Genomic DNA, 21,080 nt, shown 5'->3' on the forward strand with positions numbered 1-21,080 from the left:
GACACCTAAATAAGAGGCTTGATTATGCAGTGATGCTGAGCACCATTAGCTCAGATAGTGAGTGCCCAGTGGCTCTGAAAATGAAAATCAAGCCAATGTGCCTAGCTACATGATTAATCCAAACTGTGAACTTTTGGCCATTGTAATTCAAATTCAAACATACTAATAGAATACTCCATTTTGTATGTCTTTTGCGAGAGGAGTCGAAGCAGGAGAGTGAAAGATATGTATTGTTTGAAAACAATTGATATTTAAATGGAGAGGTTTGAAAGACTTTAAAAGTCAAACCCTGCACCTGTCATGAACATCGCAGAGTGAGGCAGCCAGATGCTCATGCTGGAAAGAGTAGGGAAGTAAATAAACAAACAGTTAATGAGCAGATGCATTCAAGGGGATTAGTGTTTGTATCCTGCCATTGCAAGGTATATGTAGGTCAAGGTTTTAACAATTAATATCAGTAAGGGTCCTGGTCTATTACAACACACACAGGTATGGTGTGTGCAGATATCTAAATCTATAGTGCATGTTCCACCTCAGAGCAAAGAGTGGGACAAAACCACAGACCGGGAAAAAGAATGGAAGCACAGAAGGGAAAGGCAGCTAGTTCATAATGGCCCCCCTTCAGTGCAAACTCCCCAGGAGAGTTCCTGCCTGAAGTTCTAGTGGGAAGAGCTCTGTGATTGATGGGGGGGCTAGAACAGGGAACAGCATTCTATGCAAAATGTTCCCCTCTTAAACAGGCAGAATTGAAATCAGAAACACTTACAGGAGTTAATGCTGCTTCAGTCAGCATTGCTGTCCCCTCCTTGCCCCCAGGGATGGCGTTAACTTACCTCATCAGCAGGGAGACTGTGCCGGTGGCAGAGGATAGTCGGTGCCATCATGCGATTCCCATTCTGCTGGTGGTGTTCATGAAGAGTGAGAAGCCATATCATGGATGCAGAAGAGCTGGCAGATTGAGGGGGGGTCTCTGGATTCTTTGGTTGATTTCTTCTTAATTTGAGTTAATGTGAGTCTAAATTAGCTGTTACCACTCAAGAAAGAGATCTTGGAGTCATTGTGGATAGTTCTCTGAAAACATCCACTCAGTATGCAGTGGCAGTCAAAAAAAATGAGTAGAATGCTGGGAATAATTAAGAAAGGGATAGATAATAGGACAGAAAATATCATGCTGCCTCTATATAAATCCATGGTACACACATCTTGAATACTGTGTGCAGATATGGTAGCCCCATCTCAAAAAAGATATATTGGAATTGGAAAAGGTTCAGAAAAGGGCAACAAAAGTGATTATGGGACAGCTTCCATATGAAGAAGTGGGCTGTAGCCCACAGAAGCTTATGCTCAAATAAATTTGTTAGTCTCTAAGGTGCCACAAGTACTCCTGTTCTTTTTGCGGATACAGACTAACACAGCTGCTACTCTGAAACCTTTAATAAGACTTGGGTTTTTAAGCTTGGAAAAGAGACAGCTAAGGGGAGATATCATTGGGGTCTATAAAATCATGATTGGTGTAGAGAAAGTAGATAAGGAAGTGTTTTGTACTACTTCTCATATCACAAGGACTAGGGGGTCACCAAATGAAATTAATAGGCAGCAGGTTTAAAACAAATAAAAGGAAGTATTTCTTCACACACCGCAGAGTCAACTTGTGGAACTCCTTGCAGAGGATGTGAAGGCCAAGACTATAACAGGGTTCAAAAAAGAACTAGATAAATTCATGGAGGATAGGTCCATCAATGGCTATTAGCCAGGATGGGCAGGAATGATGTCCCTAGCCTCTGTTTGCCAGAAGCTGGGAATGAGCGACAGATGATGGATCACTTGTTAATTACCTGCCCTGTTTATTACCTCTGGGGCACCTGGTACTGGCCACTGTCAGAAGACAGGAAACTGGGCTAGATGGACCTTTGGCCTGACACAGAAGGGCCATTCTTATGTTCTTGTGAGTTTTGGAGGCCATTCTTCTATGCCCCTTCCATAACACTTCTAACCCCCTCTTTCTATGTAGTCCATGTAATGTGAATGAAGAGGCAGCGCAGATTTAGGAATACATTTCCCTACCCTTGTAATTTGTTGTGCATGAGAAACATAGGGAACCCAAATTCTCAGAACTGAAAGGGCAAAAGGAGAATAGTGTGAGGTTATCTAATGTATCATGTGATTTGAATGATCTTTTTATGTTTTTTTTCCCTCATTGCTACTCCCAAATTTCAACCAGTGTATAAAATTATATCAGGCGTAGAATCCAGGCACTAATAATAGGAGAGGTAAATGAGAAGAATGCCAATGAGATGATCAAAGGTGGACAATAAATGGGATCTGTATTTGCATAATTTATCATTATTGCAGAAATACGGGAACTTATTACAGGGATGTATCTCAGTACATGTTGTGTGTACGTACATGTGTGTGTCTGTAAGATATAGCTATTTTCTATATGTTAGTGTGTAGAAATGAATATTTTGTTTTCCTAGTTTGCTTGGCATTGTCGGATATCCACTGCATGACATATGAATTGTTACAAATGTCATAATTTATAAAGCCGTCATCTAGTTTAGTAGCTTTTCTAAAGGAGAGAATCTGCTGTTTGTTAGACAGTGTTTACTCCTGGTGTTCCAACCTCATGTTATAACATTCTGGTTACCATCTTTAAAAGGAAAACTGGAGAACTCTAATAAATGGTCCTCTAAATTGGAACCGCTAATTAATTTAGAATTTTGCATTTATAATAAAGTCTGCTGCACTAATCTAATGTTAAAAATAAACATGAATATATATCTTAGTCATGCATGCTTTTGATTATATTTGTAATCGTTGGCTTCCTGCTGAGAGATTTCAGGGATGTTGACAGCTGTCATGAATTGTTATCCATAGGTGTCTCTACATAAGCAGGAGATAGAGGAGAGACTCAATGCGTGGATTGTGTTCGATGAAAAGAATAAGGAGTTATGTACATGGCTGGTAGAGATGGAAAGCAAAGTGTTACAGACTGCGGATGTTAGCATTGAAGATGCGATAGACAAATTAAAAAAGGTAAACAGGAAAGCAGCTTTTCATGTATTCTAAGAATTTGTTGTAGACAAGCCCACACTAAAATAGGAATGTGAACAGGATTTACAGGCTAAAGATTAGAAATTTAAACATTTAGACCCTAACTGACAAAGGTATTTAGTGCCTTACTTCCATTGATACCAAGTCCTTTGTCTTTATATCTACTGCTGATCAATCTCAGAGTCAAAACCAAAACAGAACACCCCCTGATTGCGCTGCAGCAACATATGCATTTACACTTGGGACTCCTGCTTCTTACACTGGGGAAGGATGTAACATATGGGTCCGGTGCTTGATATTCGTAGTGTGTGAAGCTAGAGACCCCTCATCTTGGAGTATCCTTTGTAGGTAATCTGTGGAGCCCTGGTAGTGCTTCGTTGCTCCCCCGCTTCTCACCCGTGCTAGCTGTTGTGAAAGGGGCAGTTGGAAGGTAAATGGGGGATGATCCCAGAATACAGAGGTGTGCAGTATTTTTGGTACTAAGTACATAGGAGGTCACCACAACCAAAAAATACCTCCAAACCCACAGATCAGGTCGGGAAACAAACCTGATTTCCTTCTGTGGTACTGGACTTGATTAAGTAATATATAAAAAGCACTGTCTTAAAGACACAGGACAGTAGTCCACTGCCAGTGTCCTTTCCTAATGGTTTAAGGGGCTCAGTAACTAATCCCAGATCTCCGAGTATAAGAATACCAATAAAGGAAGAGCCCTTTGAAGTTGAATTCAGGTTCTTTCAAGGTAACTCATTGAAAATTCAAGTTAAAAGAAAAAAAAACAAGAAAATATTAGAAATTTAAATTGCTATTCTTAGGGTTAGGTACCTGAAAGCTTTCAAGTTTTTAAGCCACTTACTGTTTATAGAAGTGGTCCCCAACCTTTTCGTCTGGTGGGTGCCAGACGAAGGACCGTGGCGGCGGTTGAGCATCTGGTGAAATGCTGCCGAATTTCGGCAGCAACATGGCGGGGACCCCTGGTTTATAGTGTCTTAATTATGGGTACTTTATTCCATTAAGAATAAGTTTTCAACTTAGTACTTCAATGTATTAAAACACCAGATCTAATATAGTCCTTTGTGGTTTGTTTTCCCTACCCTTCTCTATTTTATTTATTTTCTGGTTGTATGATAAAAAATAGGTTGGGTCCTCGGCTAGTGTAAACTGATGTAGTTCCATTTTCCCCAGTGGAGCTCTGCCAGTTTACACCAGCTGAAGATCTACTCCTCCGGTGTTTCTGTAGTAGTCTTGGTCATCCCAGTTCAAGCCCATCCCTACCCCACACAATGAAGAAACCTAGAAACGTTATTTCAACAAGAACTTGATTTTCAGTATTTGTTGTGAGTAATTTTGGGATGTATTTTTTCAGGACTGTATGGAAGAAATAAACCTGTTAGGTGAAAATAAACTTCATCTGAAGCAAATGGGTGATCAGCTGATCAAGACTAGCAACAAGAGCAAAGTCGCAGAAATAGACGACAAACTCAATAAAATTAACAATCGGTGGCAGCATCTCTTTGATGTCTTTGGAGGACGGTAGGAACTTAAATTTCAATACTTGCATTTGATGGAAAGTGATTGAAACTAGGAAGTGGCCTTAAATTTTTAAGTAAAATGCTTATTTTGACAATTTGTATAGTGTCTACATGGGGTTCCCAACTAAACTCAGAAACATAGTGACCTGATTTTAAAGTAGATTAATTGGGATTTCAAAATTGGCTTAAAAATAAGATTAAATCTATATTTTCTTATTCAGTTTGATTGTTAGGGTTTTCTGGTCTATTTTGAAACCACACTACTCCATGTACACAGCATTGAGGGGTGGGGGATTTTTCTTTCTAAATCTGAGGATTTAAGGTGGAATCAAAGTGATTTTACCTTGCTATCATTGTACTGAACTTCATTTAAAAAATACCATATTGGCTGTGCAGTGATGCGGTAGATTCTCCATCACTTGGGAATCTTTAAATTAACAGTGGATGCCTTTCTAAAAGATAGGCTCTAGTCCATGTGCAAGTTGTTGGAATATGTGGGCATCATTGGGTCAAATCCTATGGCTTGTGTTATGCAAGTGGTCAGACTAGATGGTCAAAATGGTCCAGTCTGCTCTTAAAATTTCTGGAATGTCTAACAAATAGGAATTTAATCCCAATATTGTAGGCTGCTCTTACATGACCACATCTGTAAGGCCTGCACATTGTTTTTAAAATGCAGCATTCACCACAGACCAATAAATTAGGAAAAACTTTGCCATGGCAAATCAACAAAATCTGGATAGCCCCATCTATGACCTCTTCTGATTGGATTAAACATTTTATTTTACTGAAAGATCTAAGAAAACTGTGACCCTGCGCACTGATTGAGATAATCCAATTTCATTATAATTTGTGAACAGATTGAGTCTTTATCCCACCCCCAGCATAGTACACAGACCCCAAGGTAGTGTCCAGACTCACCCCCTTCCTGAGATTTGGGTTTATTGGTAACTCAGAAACAATAAAATGAATACAACATTGGCATCAACCTAAGCCTTCTGCCCAAGATAAACTCTTTCTAGAGTTTCTCCCTGTCCTTGTTTTCTGTGGGCCTTAAAGAAGATTCCCGTTCCCTTAATATTCTGGTTGGAGCTAAATGGGCCCAACCATCATCATGGCTCAGCTGTAATTACCCTGAATTGTAATGAAGGGTTTTAGCACTTGAGCCTAAGGTGACTCAACAGAAGAGCCCTTCTTTAGAGTCTGCCACTCCGGTCTGCTCTTAATGGATAGGTCACTGGATTGGGACTCAGTGGACATGGGTTCTATTCCTGGCTCCGCCACTGGCCTTCATGGTGATCTTGGGCAAGTCTGTGCTTGTTTCACCATCTGTCAAATGGGGATAGATACTGACCTCCTTTGTAAAGCGCTTTGGGATCTGCTGATGAAAAGTGCTATATAAGAGGAAGGCATCCAGTTCTTCATGCAAGAGGTTTCCTACTTGCAGTTCACTCCAGTACCATAAATACAATGGAGATCCATCAACAGAAGTGTTATAACTGCACTTTTTCTCTGCCTGTTATAGGTTTGTCGTAAGGTGCTGGGGTTTTTACTTCTGAGACCACTTAGTTGTGTTGTATGCTGCACACTTGCTTTCAGTTTTGTACGTTAACTGTTGTTGTGAAATAATGTTTTCAAATACAAGCTACCATATTTTTAAAAAAAATCTCTGATCTTTGCAAGCAGCGTGGTGCCACTTCATACATTTTTTAGTTTAAAAACTGAATTACACATAGTGTGTTTTTACTGATAATATTTGAGAAAGTATTAGAAATTAAACGCAAAGGAAAGATTATTTTCTTCACAACACTGTACCCCACAAAGTACTCAAGTAATCTTTGCCATAAACCAACCTCTGCCTGGCTGCGGCTAGGAATAACTTCCCCTTTGCACATACTATTGCATAACTGTCCATTGTGGCAGGGTTTTTTGCACTTACCTCTGAAGCATCAGGACAATGGCCACTGCATTGGGGTTATGGATATTGAACCAGATAGACCAAGGAGCTGGGGGAGGAATGAGAGTGTGGGAGTCTGGACTGGTGAGACTAGGATTTACTGGGCAAAGGGACTGGGACTGGGATGAGAAGATTGAGTACTGGGACTAGCTAAGTGAGGAGAATGGGACTGGGACAAAGAGTTGGGTGGGGAAGAGACAGCACAGGGACAGTTTGTAGGGAACCGAATGGGTCACCCTTGTGGGGAATGCCCCCTAGAATACACTCCCCTCCCGAGCCGGGGAGCCTCATCATTCCCCTGCTGTCACCAAATATCTCACTTATCTCAAGTAGCAGAGGTCTGTGCAGTGATCTGAAGGTTCTAACTCTGATGATGTCAAATGGTGGAATTTCTGTTTTTTCATTATTTTTTTTAAACTTAGGAAATTACCCACACAAAACTTTGTTAAAAGATTCATCCTGTGCCCTGAATGAGACACAGATCCTGTGGAAAAAATAGTATGTGATCCTATAATTAAAGACTATATCGTGAACTATATATGCACAAAGAGGTCACATTAATGTTGCACAGGGATCCTTATTTCTGTCATTTCCTAACTTTTGAGTGCTTGACTTGGCAACCTAAATGCTTTTCACATAGTTTTTTGCATGTAATATAATATATATATGTCTATACAATATTGAAATGACAGCAAATCACAGTCAAAAGCCAATCTAATCAATACAGAACATTTTCAATAAACAACTTACTTCACCTTAAACCAATAAACAACCTGGGACAGATGGGCAAATTAGGTGAGTTCTCAGTTTAGACCTTGGAGTGATTCTCTTAGATCATGGTGAGAAGCTCAGATTTGCCATATGGCAGCAGCTACACAGAATGGACTTAGCACTTTTATTGTATGTATCTGCTTGGCTTGTGCGGTTCACAAAGGCATTGTCGTGTGTCACAGCCGAAGCATGGTTTGGTGTAAACTAGAAAGTATCTGAAAACATAATTCCCATGGAAAAAATAACATGCAGACATCTGTTCCTTTTTTTAGTTATGCAGATGAATTTGTGTACAGCTTTGGAGAGACTGTTAGCCAACCATGCTCTTCTGTGCTTTTCTTTGTTGGCTGACAGGAAAGGAAAAAGCAGGGTACTAGACAAAAAAAGTTTAAAGTCTAATTTGAGATTTTGGCCACTTTCTGAGTGTTCTGCAATTCTACTAATTGTGGAAACATGTACCTTAAGATTCCAGAACATCATCCGCAATCTTTTCTTATCCTCACTTAACAGTTATCACTTATCGTCTGCATAACACAGGTAGCTTTGCAGCCTGCAACAGGTAGTCTACATACAGTAGGTCCAATCTGTGTCGTTACAGGGAATGCTCTGGGCTTGTCTACATGGCAGATTGGTGCACAGGAGCCAGTGTGGGAATCTACAGTGCAGTAAATTTCCCATTGTCTGTGGTAACAGTATCCACATGGCAAGCTATCTTGCAGAAAGCTGGTCTGCTGTAGATTCACACCTTCAATTATGCCACAGTAGCTCGCTGTACAAACAAACCCTTAGGCTCTGGCCATGTCTACACTACAAACTTTGGTTGACACAAGTTACACCGTCATTCAGCCGCCGCACTTAGTATATCACATATGCACGTAGATACTTGTCTCCTTGCGTCAGCGCTGCACATGCTTACCAAGAGTGTTTGCAGCGCACCATGGGTAGATATGCCAGTGTGCAATGCGCCACCATCCAGTGCACCATTTTTTGGGAAGTTTTGGCAGTGCATGGTAGGGCCAAAACGAGTTGGGCAGAGGTGGGAGCAAGGGGTTAACTTCCCAACATGCAACTGTCTCCATCCCATATTGTCATCTCTATCCCATAATTTTTGCAACTTTTTTTCAAAAATCTCATGAACCCATAAGTCATAAGTGTGGCAAGCACAGGATTCATGATTCTCCAGTATTTGCAGAGCCACAAGAGTAACTGAATCAGTTGATGATTCTTTTGGAGGACAGATTGCTGTGGGACATAATGAGAACCAATTCAAGGTTGTGGTTGGCATTCACAGAACAGCTGCAGATGGTGGAGTACAACTTCTGAACCCAAGAAACTAGCACTGACTGCTGAGATTGCATTGTAATGCAGGCTTGGGATGACAAGCAGTGGCTGCAGAGCTTTTCGATGTGCAAGGCTGCATTTCTGGATCTGTGTGTTGAGCTTGCCCCAGTCCTCCAGCTCAGGGACACCAACATTGAGAGCTGCACTGACTGTGGAGAAGAGAATGATGATCACGCTATGGAAACTTGCAAAGCCAGATTGCTACCGGTCAATGGAAAATCAGTTAGGAGTTGCAGAATCCACTGCAAGGGCCATTTATTGCCTCCTGCTACACAGGGCTCTGACGTAGTGGGTGGATTTGCAGCACTGCGGTTCCCGAGCTGCGATGCAGCAATAGATGGAACTCAGATCTCTATGTTGGCATCGGAGCACTTTGCCATGGAGTACATCAATAGAAAGGGCTACTTTTCTCTGGTTATGAAAGCATCGGTGGCTCACCACAGACACGTCACTGATGCCATTGTGGGCTGGTCAGAGAAGATGCATGATGCTCGCATCTTTAACAACACAGGATTTTTCAGAAAGCTACAAGCAAGGACTTTTCCCTGCTGACCGGCAGATTACCATCGGCAATAGTGTTCCTGGGGGACACGGCCTACCCTCTGCTTCCCTGGCTCATGAAGCCTTACCCTACCACCTCAACAGCGGCAAGGAAAGATTCAACTCCTCCTCAGCAGGTGCAGAATGACAGTTGATGTGCCTTTGATAGAGTGAAGGGACGCTGGCATTGTTTACTCACAAGATTGGATCTCAATGAGAAAAATATCCCAATGGATCTATCTGCCTGCTGTGTCCTATACAGAGGCAACACATAACTGTTGATAGTGGGGGGAGGGGGAGGAAAGGAGGGTGCAATTTAAAAGTTCGGTTGCCCCCTGAACAGCTCAAGTCACAGCACCTCCCCCAGGCCAGCCTCCCCCCACTTACCCTCAGTCTCCCCTCCCAGAAAGCAGCAGCCTATCCCTGCAGCATCCAGCTGTTGCTCCTGCCTTTCCCTTTGGGGTGCAGCTCACAGCTCGCCCGGCCTTTGAGGTCACTTGACTGGCTTGACTCTGCCAGCTGCCGCACAGGGGTGGGGCCTGATGGCACCATATGACTAAGCAGGGCTGACTCTGAGTCAATAGGGAAACCCACACCTAGGAATGGGGTGCGCCCCTCCTAACCCCGAGCCCACAGAGGCTGGGAGGTTTCCAGCTGTGGCTTTCAAGGCCCCCCAGCTAGGGGCTCCTGCACATTAGCCACCCCATGGCCCTGGTTAAATCCCCCCAGGTCCCTGTGTGAGACCCAAACTAACACCAAGGCAGGTGCAGAATTTAGCTCCTGCAGCTAGGCCCCATTGGCCTGGTTTGAAGGTCGCCATGGGTCAGCACCAGTGTGAGCCAGCCTGCAAAGGGGGAGGACAAAGGGGGGGCAGCTCGCTATTGCTGGTGTCTCTGTTTTGAATAAACTACTGTGCACTCATATATTTTGAACCCACTCCCTGCAGAAAAAAGGAATACAAATGTAAACCCTGGTAGAAATTGGGATGGGAACATATATTCCCGTAATGCCAGAGAAAATGGTCAAATGCATTAGACTTCCAAATAATTCCTTGGATTTTTGGTGTGATTTTCAAAGTTTTAGTGCTGTGTTGGTGATTTTCAGATACATCTGTGTTAAAGCTAGTGTCTCTCCCTTCTCACCCTTCTCTGGCAGTGATGTCAGAACAAGGAATTTGTGATGATCAGTTTTTTGACAAACGATATAATAAGTAAAGATTAGGGGGCAGTTTGATCGTCAGTGTAACTCCTTGCACTTCATTGGCCCTACTCCTTCACTGGAGGGCTGAGCACAGGACAGGGTAAATTGAATTGGAGTAAGCTTTAATTTGTACATAAAAAGCTGTAATATGATAGCAAACAAGGCAACAGAGAACATAATCCAAGTAAGCATTTTGTGCATGTGTTTGTGTTTTCATTTTGGGGATTGCTTCAATAGGAAAATCTCTCTATAAATCATCAGAATCTGAGGCTGAAGGTATCTGATTGTACTCAGAAGACTTTATCTTTTGGTTCTGAAGCCTCTGGAGCGTCATCTTTTCATTACCACCCCCAGGCAATCACTCAGGGTCTTTTTCTTCATGAGCTAATTCTGTTGTGTCAAAATAAAGCTACTTTGTGTTTGTGGTTGGGTTCTCAGCAATTTGCCAGGTAAAAATGCAGGTTAACAGAAGGAAACCAGTGGGGGGGTGGGTGGGGGCAGGGCCCGGTGTGCCTGCGCATGCACGCTGTGACTCCCCAGCTAGGGGCTTTGCAGAGGAGGAGGAGGATGAAAAAGGCTTTCCCCCCCCCGCCCCAGGGGAGATACTAAAGCAATGAATAAATAGGGCATCCATAGAGGAGGGGTTTCCTCTTCCATGAGTGCTGTGGTTACACAGACAGAATCCTTGCAGTTTGGGATTTGCAAGCTAAGGAATGATTTTTCGTTATAAACGGTAAGTGCTGTTTCAATAATCAGCTCTGCATTTGGTTATAGTGCATGTAAGAATAGAAATCACTAATTCAGTAATATCTGTCTGGGTGGTTCAGCAGCCTGGGGGGATGGGCACTGCTATGTCAGCATGTGCATGTGTGCAATTTGCCTGTGACAAGTGGATGAGAAAATGGATTATGCTGTGTGGGAGATGCAGTTCATTAGACTGGATAAATAGCATTCAGGGGCCTTCTCAGTTAAGATTTGTACTGGTCTCTTTGGTGTCTCCTGTCAATGTCAGTGGAGATTTGGGACTACAATATTATGGATAAATGGAAGGTTTAATATGAAATTTAGCTTGCCCCTTCTTATTCAGTGATTATGTGATATTAATTATCTTCATTCAAATAATAGTACCAACCAATGTAAAGGTTTCTGGGTTATTTCCAAGAGCCAGAAACTGCACAGAGAAATGAACTTGCGCATATTTAAAGGTTGGGCCCAAATGAAGGCATCATTTCTTAAGCTTGTGTGCTTTATATAGTCAGTTTGTACTAAAATCTACTGAACAAAGATTTCCTGTTATCAGACAGTAATGTCAATTGACAGTGCAATTTAATTTCACCATATTTTCTTTAGCAAATATGAATAGTATCTGCTGCCTGACCAGAATGATATTTACATTGATAAACAAGATTTAAAAATATACATCGGAATCTCTTCATCCCATTAAAGAAATGAGTTTTATTTAGTTTGTTCTTTCTGCTACATTTTCTGACAGCACTGATTATAAACCAGCATAGTACAGGCAGGCACTATGCAATTCTTTATCACATCATGTTCCTGCCAACACACTTTAGTCCTGGCCTGCAGCAAAAGAACCCTTCTACCCCTGGACACCTCCTGAGCAAGGACTGCCAAACATGCCATCCTTTCATGTGGGTTTATGACACTAACATCCAAAAGGGATTTGTTTCAGGCCATCTGATGCATTTCAATTCAGGCTCCACTGGTGGAATGTTAGGACCTGATCCAAAGCCCATTCAGATCAATGGGAGTCTTTCAATTCACTTCAGTGCCTCAGGATCAGGTCCTTAGTTATAACCCACTTGCACGATACAGTCCCTTGCCTCTACTTGAATTTAGGCTTTAAGATGAAAACATTTAGTAATTGTTTTCCAAGCATGTCTTAAAGCATGCACTTAAGTGCTCTACTGAATGAATAAGGGCCATATTTAAGTCATGTTCATTGCAAAGTATAGGAGACTTTTCAGCCTTTTCCTTTTCATAGTCCCAGAGAAGCAAGTTGCAGCTGGGGAATGTTATGACCCAGTGCTGCTAGGAACCAATAGTCTCTTGAGTGGATCTGAGCAAATTGTTTGCAGCTGATTCTGTTATCTAATAAATTAGTGAGCTATGTCTGTTTGTGAGCTACCCACACACTTTGATTGTTACAGATATGTTTGTTATTCATAGTTATTTGACCAATGGTTTATGTGACCCTATTTTGGCCTGTGGGTGATCAGAATTGTTCACCACATCTATTACTTTGACCATTTGCTTGTCTTAACTCACTATTCATGCTGTGTGATTTGTCACCTAGCTCACATGGTACAGCTTCTGCTCCCTGATTAAATGACTCTCATACCCATAAAGAGCTTTCGAGACAGCCATATGATACGAACACTCGCAGCAAAAATACTCCTGTGGTTCATATTTGAGGAGCAGTCATGACATTTTCTGCAAACAGAAGTTAATTCACGCAAACACTTGCAGAAAGCAAATATGAGGCTATGATAGCAGAGAGACACACATGTGGTTTTTATTCAGTCAAAGGGTCTTGGATTCTTTGGTCCAGTATTCTTCCAGGTCCATTCCTGAGGGAATGCTTCCAGTTCTCTTTGACATCAGTGGGAGTTGAGGGCACCCGGCATTTCTCAGGAGGTTTTCAGCACCTTTCAGGATTTTTTTATGGCTACCAGGCAACTTCGTTCCTCTGTCACAATGAAACTCTCTACAACCAAGTTACAGCTTGTCTATGTGGGAGACGGAACTTTTTCAGGGGCTGGTTCTGAGACTGTGGAATGAACTCCCCCAGGAACTAAGGACCATTACAAACCTCACCACCATCTCCTCCAAGTGCAAGGTGTGTTTCTTTGACCTGCCTGCTCCAACAAACACATAGCAATATTTACATTAACTCCCCTCCTCTACCCCTCCCAAAAAAATCTCTCCCTTCCAAAACAAAACTCTCCACTGTGCATGCTTCTTCCTCTAGGGAGAGAATGAGAGAACAAACAACACGTGACAGATGTTAGTCACTTAATGCGCTACTGGAAAGCACTCACATGTTACGGTGTCGAGCATGGAATACAAACCAATTGAGAACAGAATTAGAATGTACTAACCTTGAGCCACACGCACAGTGTTTGTTGACTTCACTAAGAATTTACCTGTCTGTGTGTTTATTCAAGGCAGTAGTTAGTTCACCTATTGTGGTGATGTACCAGCACTGATTTCTGAAAGGTGTTTATTATCACCTGTCCGTTTATCTTAGGTTGTAGTTCTCAAGATCAAGATTAGTGACCCAGAGCATTAAGGCTGGGATGAAAGACATATTCTAGCTGGCATATGTAACAAATTAGTTAATTAGATTGGCATGTCTCTGATGATAATTGTGTTATAAAGTAAACACATGCTAATAGTGCCACAATGGTGGTTTCCATTGTGCTATAGTTGCTGGCAATCCTAACAAACATTTTCTATTACAACAAACATATTGAGAACAATATTTATATCCTGAATAAGGGAGGTTTCTAAGCCAAACACCTGTATTTGCTTTCATCATTGTAAGATCTTTTCCTTTAAAAAATCATTTCATTGTAAAATTTCTTCCTTCCTGTTTTTCCTGATCTTTGTTTATTTGTCAAAGGTGCAGCCATGCAAACACTTACTGTGACTAAGGCTAAGCTTTAGTCATGGGTGTTTTTAGTAAAAGTCATGGACAGGTCACAGGCAATAATCAAAAATTCATGGCCTGTGACTTGTCCATGTCTTTTACTATAAATACCCCTGACTAAAACTTAACAGCTCCTGGGTGGCTCTGAGACACCACCACTCTGGAATGCCCCGGGCACTTGACAGCTAGCCCCTGCGCTGGCAGTGGGGGCTGACTGCCCCCAGCTGCTCTGAGGCCCTGGGGACTGCTGCTCTGACGGCCTTCAGAGCCAGCTGCCAGGGCTGCTTCTGCAGTGGCCAGTGCGGCTGGCCCCGGGACCACCCCAGCAGCTGCCCGAGTGGCTGGTCCCGGGGTCCATCCCAGCAACTGCCTGAGCAGGTGGCCTCAGGGGCAGTCGCACCAGCATCTGCGGAAGTCGCAGAGGTCCCGGAAAGTTGCAGCCTTAATTATTACTTACTGTCGCATTGTTTCCTTGTGCTCCCCAATCTGTGTCTATGTATTCCCCTGTTGTTGCTGATGTTATACTTAGATTGTGAGCTTTTGGGGGCAGGGACTGAATATCTTTGTTCTGTTTACACAGCATCTAGCATCATAGGGTTGTGGTCCATGATGGGAGACCCTTGGTGCTAAGGGAACACAAATAGTAATAATACTAGGTGTACTACTGATATTGATGTCCATCGAAGTCATGGTAGCAAGCGCTAACCCAGATAGTGTTTTCAGGATTGCATGAATGTGGTGTGAATGAACAGTGCCAGTCTGAGGCCTGGATACCACCAACCAGCCCTCATATATTGTCCAAATGCAAAGACCTGAGCACTTTATAGTATTCTGTATGTGCAATACACCATGATTTTGTAGATAGGCAACATGATTTGAAAAGCAAAGAGTAGAAAATTGTGGTGCCCTCCAGGGGTCTGTACTGGGGCCAATGCTGTTCAACATATTCACACATGAGCTGGAAAAAGGGGTAAACTTTGAGGTGGCAAAATTTGCAGATGATACAAAATTACTCAGGGTAGTTAAGTCCAAAGCAGACTGCAAAGAACTGCAAAAGGATTTCCCTAAACTGGGTGACTAGGCAAAATGGCAGACGAAACTCAATGTTGATAAATGCAAAGTAATGCATATTGGAAAACATAATCCCAAGTGTACATATAAAATGATGGGATCTATATTATCTGTCACTTAAGAAAGAGATCTTGGGGTCGTTGTGGGTAGTTGCCTGAAAACATAGCCAGCAGGGAGTGGATGACAGGGGATGGATCACTTGTATCCACTCAATGTACAGCGGCAGTCTAAAAAGCTAACAGAATGTTAGGAACCATTAGGAAAGGGATTGATAATAAGACAGAAAATATCATATTGCCTCTATATAAATCCATGGTACGCCCACACCTTGAATACTGAGTGCAGCTCTGGTCACCCCATCTCAAAAAAGATATATTGGAATTGGAAAAGGTTCAGAAAAGGGCAGCAAAAATGATTAGGGGTATGGAACAGCTTCCATATGAGGAGAGATTAAAAAGACTGGGGCATTTCAGCTTGGAAAAGAGACAACTAAGAGGGGATATGATAGATATCTATAAAATCTTGACTAGTGTGGAGAAAGTGAATAGGAAAATATTATTCACTCCTTCACGTAACACAAGAACTATGGGTCACCCAATGAAAGCATAGGCAGCAGGTTTAAAACAAACAAAAGGAGCCACATCTTTACACAACACAGAGTCAACCAGTGGAATTCTTTGCCAGAGGATGTTGTGAAGGCCAAAACTATTACAGGGTTCAAAAAAGAACTAGATCCAAGTTCCTGGAGGATAGGTCCATCAATGGCTATTAGCCAGCACGAGCAGGGATGCAACACCATGTTCTGAGTCTCTCTAGCCTCTGTTTGCCAGAAGCTGGGAGTGAACGACACAAGATGGGTCACTTATGATTACTGGTTCTTTTCATTCCCTCTGAAGCACCTAGCATTGGCCACTGTCAGAAGACAGGATACTGGGCTAGATGACTCAGTATGACCATTTTTATATCCAGTTGGACTAGAGCTATTTGCTGCACTATAGTATCAGGCTCCCTTGTCGTATCTGAAAAAGTATTTCAAAAACATTGTTGAAGCAGGGCAATAGCTGCCACGGCAGAGTAGCAATCTACCTTTCCCATGGAAATCATCAATCAGGAATTGTTAATTTATCTGTACAAAACAGATACACAGAAATCACCATCCTGGAGTAGATGAATGGATATACTACCTGTGACTTTGACCTATTTGAGATGCTAAGATGGGAGTGGAGGAAAATAAAGTTAACCCATCTGGACAAGAGAGAGCCAGAACCAGGTTCCTTCCTGATGTAACTTCATTGACTACAGAGGAAGTATACCAAGGATGGATCTGGCCCACAGTCTCTGCTGTCCTTGCAAATCAGAGCGGGATCTTTTCTGAAACCTCTCTCTCTCTTTTCACAGTGGCTTATTTAAATTTCTCATTTTGGATTTATTATTCTAGCTTCACCTCTCTGCTTCATGTATGTTAGGGGGCTCTGTTGCACTCTTCTGCATAAACCAGCATGGACATAGTCCATGTGGCCAAAATATCCCATTGCTGTGGAGACAAAAGTATAGATGGCCTGTTTCGGAAGCCATAGAGATGTGTGCCCTAACCCTCAGATCTGCTGAAAACAGAAGAGGCAGAGGTGTAGTCCACACAGAGTACAGTGTCCAAACTCACCCCTTTTCCTGGGGTTTGGGTTTATTAACACAGAAACTAACACTAAAACAACATATATATATGCAGTTCAAACCTTTTCCCAAGGCATGGCTGTCCTGAGATTCCTCTCTTCAGACTGCTCAACCCATGCCCTGCAACTTCCATCTTTCTCTCTAGAGAACAACTCCTATACCCCAGGTATAGAGCTGATGTAGCAAACTGTCTCCCTCAGTGGGGCTGCACAACCCACTTAACATATTCCCAGCAGGATCAAATTCTGCTGGCAGGGTGCTCGTCCTTCCAGACTGAACTGTAATTCCCATGGGAGAGTAGCTTGAGAAACAGTCCATCCTAGAAAACTAGGGAAAATAATGATTTTTCTACTGCCTTGCCTCATGTATACTTATACCAAGTAGTTGTAAAATACTGCCAGTGTAAGTGAGCGGAGAGATCCGAATTGACCCAGTAGTGTTTTAGACCCATTTTGTAAATGCCTTCACTTATGCAAGCAGTGGAGCATGCAGCTCAAAGATTAAGGAGCAGCTCCTACCTGGGATACACAGCCCTGCATTTTGGGGCAATGTGGAGTCTCACTGCACCCCGGGAAGATGGGGGTGTCTAGATTGTCTCAAATACACAAAACGTACACTGGGGCAAGTCTTCTGTATGCATGTCCTCAGGGAAGTGACCAAGGAACCCACTAGCTCTTGAATGAGCCTAGGAGGGCCACTCCCTGTTCACAGCATCTCCTTAAATGACTCACTTAGGACCTTCTGCAGCTGTGGAGGCATCCGCTTGTGCCAATTTGGGTAGGTTATAATTAAAATGTGACTTTAACCTGCAGAAGGCAGGTCAGTTTGGAGATAAGAATACTCTGTAAGTCATACTTCCTTCATTTCCAGAGGCTCTGCTAGTACTGCTTCCATGTTAAATGTGTTTATAACAACCTGTTTTCTTTCCAATATCCCCAGGCTGAAGAAATTGGAAGGGACCTTTGCTGTCTCACAGACATTAGACAAAAATATGAGTACCCTTCGCACCTGGTTGGCTCGCATTGAGGCCGAGCTTTCCAAGCCTGTTGTGTATGACATCTGTGATGATCAAGAGATCCAGAAAAGACTTGCTGAGCAGCAGGTGGGGAAATCATAGCATCTGAAATAAATGGGCTTAAAGTGATGCTGATTGTGATCAGTCCTATTTGTAAAATCACCCATTTCCTTTCCTTGACAGACTTTTCTGTTGTTCACATTTTGAGCCATTGTGTTTCCTGCCAAAGTGAGACAAGGTAGGTGAGGTAATATCTTTTATTAGACCATCTTCTATTGGTGAGAGAGAGGCAAGCTTTTGAGCCACGCAGAGCTCTTCTTCAGGTCTGGGAATGGTATTCCCAGTGTTACAGGAAAATGCAAGGTGGAACAAATTGTTTAGCATGAATAGCACATATTGTGAGGGACCAGTCAAGTTATGTCTTGTCTGAACAGTGTCCATTCAGTCCATGATTTTTAGTGTCTAGCATGTAATGAATTTAAGCTCTCAGGCTCATCTTTTGAAATTGTTGTGCAGGTGATTTTTTTGTCTTATCATTTTACTGAGAAAAAGTCAAAAGCACTCTGTCACCTGTGGGTGAACACTTTTCACAAAGTGATCACTCTATATCTGACCTACCAGTCCTCATCCTCAAAAGAAAACGACAACACTTTCAAAAGATCAGCCTGGGAGTTTAAATTCATTACTCTTCTAGTCACTAAAAATCATGGATTGAACAGACACACTGGATTTATGGCTTATTACAACAATCTATAACTCTCTAACCCCCTCTTTTTGTCCTGTGACTGCAGAGTTATTAATGGTCTCTTAGAGTATGTGCCAACTATTTATGCTAAGCAATTTGTTCCACCTTGCATTTTGCTGTGACACTGCGAGTACCTTTCTCAGACCTGAAAAAGAGCCCTTTATGGCTTGAAAGCTTTTCTCTCTCATCAACAGAAGTTGGTCCTCACCCACTTTGTGTCTCTAATATCCTGAGACCAGCCTGTCTCAATACACTGCATGTAACAAAGTGTTTTTGAGACGCTTTATAGGGATTTAACACTTACGTTTTTGATACTTAAATATTGTAGAAACAAACAAAAAAACTCATAAAATTCTTTCCCGTCTTCCAGTAGTGCATTAAGCAATGTGAGCACACCTCTGTCTTGTTGTTTGTTCTCTTATCTTCTTCCCCTTTGGATGAAGCTTTGTTTGGTTAAAGACAGCAGATGCTTCAGGGCTAGACAGTGACGTAGGGCTTGTCTACCCTGGCAATTTAGAGCACTGCAACTTTCTCGCTCAAGGGTGTGAAAAAACACCCCCTTGAGCACAGCAAGTTTCAGCGCTGTACAGTGCCAGTGTAGACAGTGCACCAGTGGTGGGAGCTGCGCCCCTTGTGGAGGTGGGTTTTTTTAGAGCCTTGGGAGAGCTCCCTCCCAGCGCGCTGCCGCGACCACACAAGCCATGTTAAAGCACTGCAGCACTTTTACCATTGCCAATGGAGACTAGCCCTTAGACTATGCCCACGCACAGGAGCGAGGGATAGAGTGAACCTCTCTGCACAGAGTACCCTGACCCATACATGCTTGCTTCCCCCAAGGCAGATAGGCAGGAATTCCTCACAGGAGCAGGCAGGGCCTTAAAGCAGCTAGTACAGCTAAGTTAATTTTGGGAGTCAGGGCAGGTGTGGCATTACTGCACTTATCCACTCTTGCATGGGAGAAGCAAGGAGGGGACTGTGGCTCAGAGGAGTGTCACTGAGTCCCAACACCTCCCGAGGTACTGCTGGAGCAGTGCAATTTATGCATCATCACCCCTTGCTTGCGGCTGTGCCTAAAGGCATAATCTAGGCTGAAGTATCTGCACAAACAGATTAAAAATACCTGCCACTGGGGGCCAACAGGTCCTATGACTTAACTCTGCCCATCGCCATAATAGGGGCATTTATAGTTTACCCTAAAACTTTTAGGGCTAAACTTTCTGAAAATGGAGGCTTACAGGTCTGCCTGCAAACAACATGCATGGCTGCTTAAGCACTTCCTCCCCACCACATTGTCTGTCACTTTATCTGAGAAAAACGACAGTGACTAATCCAGATATGAGAGCTCCGTTCCCTTTGGAATTATTTGAGCTTCCTTTCCACAAAGCACACCACAGCACTTCAGGAGCAGTTACAGTCAGGGTCAGACTCACCCTTCGCAGAGGTAGTGGGCACGGCTCCCATTGACTTCAGTGGGAGGAGCTTCACATGCAGGCAGGGGCAAGGGTGGCCTTTGGTTCCCAGTGTTTAATGGTTTAATCTGCAATAGTAATGGTTCTGTAAATAACAAGTAATTATTTTCCCCCTCACTCAAACCTTTTAGCTTCCATAGGCTGTGATAAATTATGCCCAACTGACACCCTAAATAGCTCCTCTTGGGAGCAGAAAACAGAGACTTAGGACACAAAAGAATTGTGTCCAAATTAATTTATTTTTACTATGGCCATTCAGACTTCAGCTGCAAAGATGCATTATTTACTCCTCAGAGTCCTATAGAATAAGCTACTGTTTGGTTGCTTGGATTTCATATTAAACAAAGAAGTCTGAGACCCCTAGCCCCCTTCTGCTGTAACATTTAAACACACTGGGTATGGCAAGGTAGTGCTCACTCTAAAGAACTCAAAGCAGAAAGCCTTTTACTAAGCTTTGCTTGTTGCATTCACATAGGGGTTTGAAAAGATCTTCCTTGATTTTATTTCAAAAAATATTTTGATGGATAATGGTGAGGAATATGTCTTAATGGATTCTTTTATGTTGGACATCCATGATTACAAAGGTGCTATGTATGCTGTCTTGAATAACTGTTAATTCTAAAACTCTGGGTAATTGTTTGCAGGCGAAGGTGCTTTTATAACATGTTTCATTCATCTACAGGTTGAAGATTGCAACATAAGGCATTCTGTTTAAGATTTAAAATACAAATTAAAGATGACTCAGTATTGCAGGAGGAGTCCAGCATTGTAGGGCCAGTTAAATAATTAAGTCTAATAAACTTTGAGCAGTGAAGTGAGGAGTTTTTTGTTCTGTATGCATGTTTTCTGCCTCATCATTTAGTGTGTTTTAGTTTGTTTGTTTTGCCATTGCTTAATTAAAATGATGTTAACTCTCATTAAGGTGGCAAAACGAACCCCACTGGCTGATCTAAGTGAGAGTAGCATGTGTGCCTGAAAGCAGAACTAAGCCATAAATGACCAAAGTTAAAGTATATAGAGTATTTTACATAAAACTATATTCCT

General features: G+C 42.5%; 1 protein-coding gene across 6 annotated transcripts in view; it reads left to right on the forward strand.

Annotated features, from left to right (window-relative positions):
* The window catches only part of SYNE2 (spectrin repeat containing nuclear envelope protein 2), a 268,235-nt gene that overhangs the window by 226,335 nt on the left and 20,820 nt on the right, over window positions 1-21,080 (forward strand). For all 6 annotated transcript variants that reach the window (XM_030558561.1, XM_030558559.1, XM_030558562.1 and 3 more), the window contains 3 exons: window positions 2,878-3,036; window positions 4,421-4,587; window positions 17,747-17,909. In XM_030558561.1, coding sequence (XP_030414421.1) covers window positions 2,878-3,036; window positions 4,421-4,587; window positions 17,747-17,909 — 489 coding nt within the window. The remainder of the gene's footprint in view (window positions 1-2,877; window positions 3,037-4,420; window positions 4,588-17,746; window positions 17,910-21,080) is intronic.

This window comes from Gopherus evgoodei, chromosome 4, assembly GCF_007399415.2.
Source record: "Gopherus evgoodei ecotype Sinaloan lineage chromosome 4, rGopEvg1_v1.p, whole genome shotgun sequence".
In the NCBI taxonomy this organism is placed as follows: domain Eukaryota; kingdom Metazoa; phylum Chordata; order Testudines; family Testudinidae; genus Gopherus; species Gopherus evgoodei.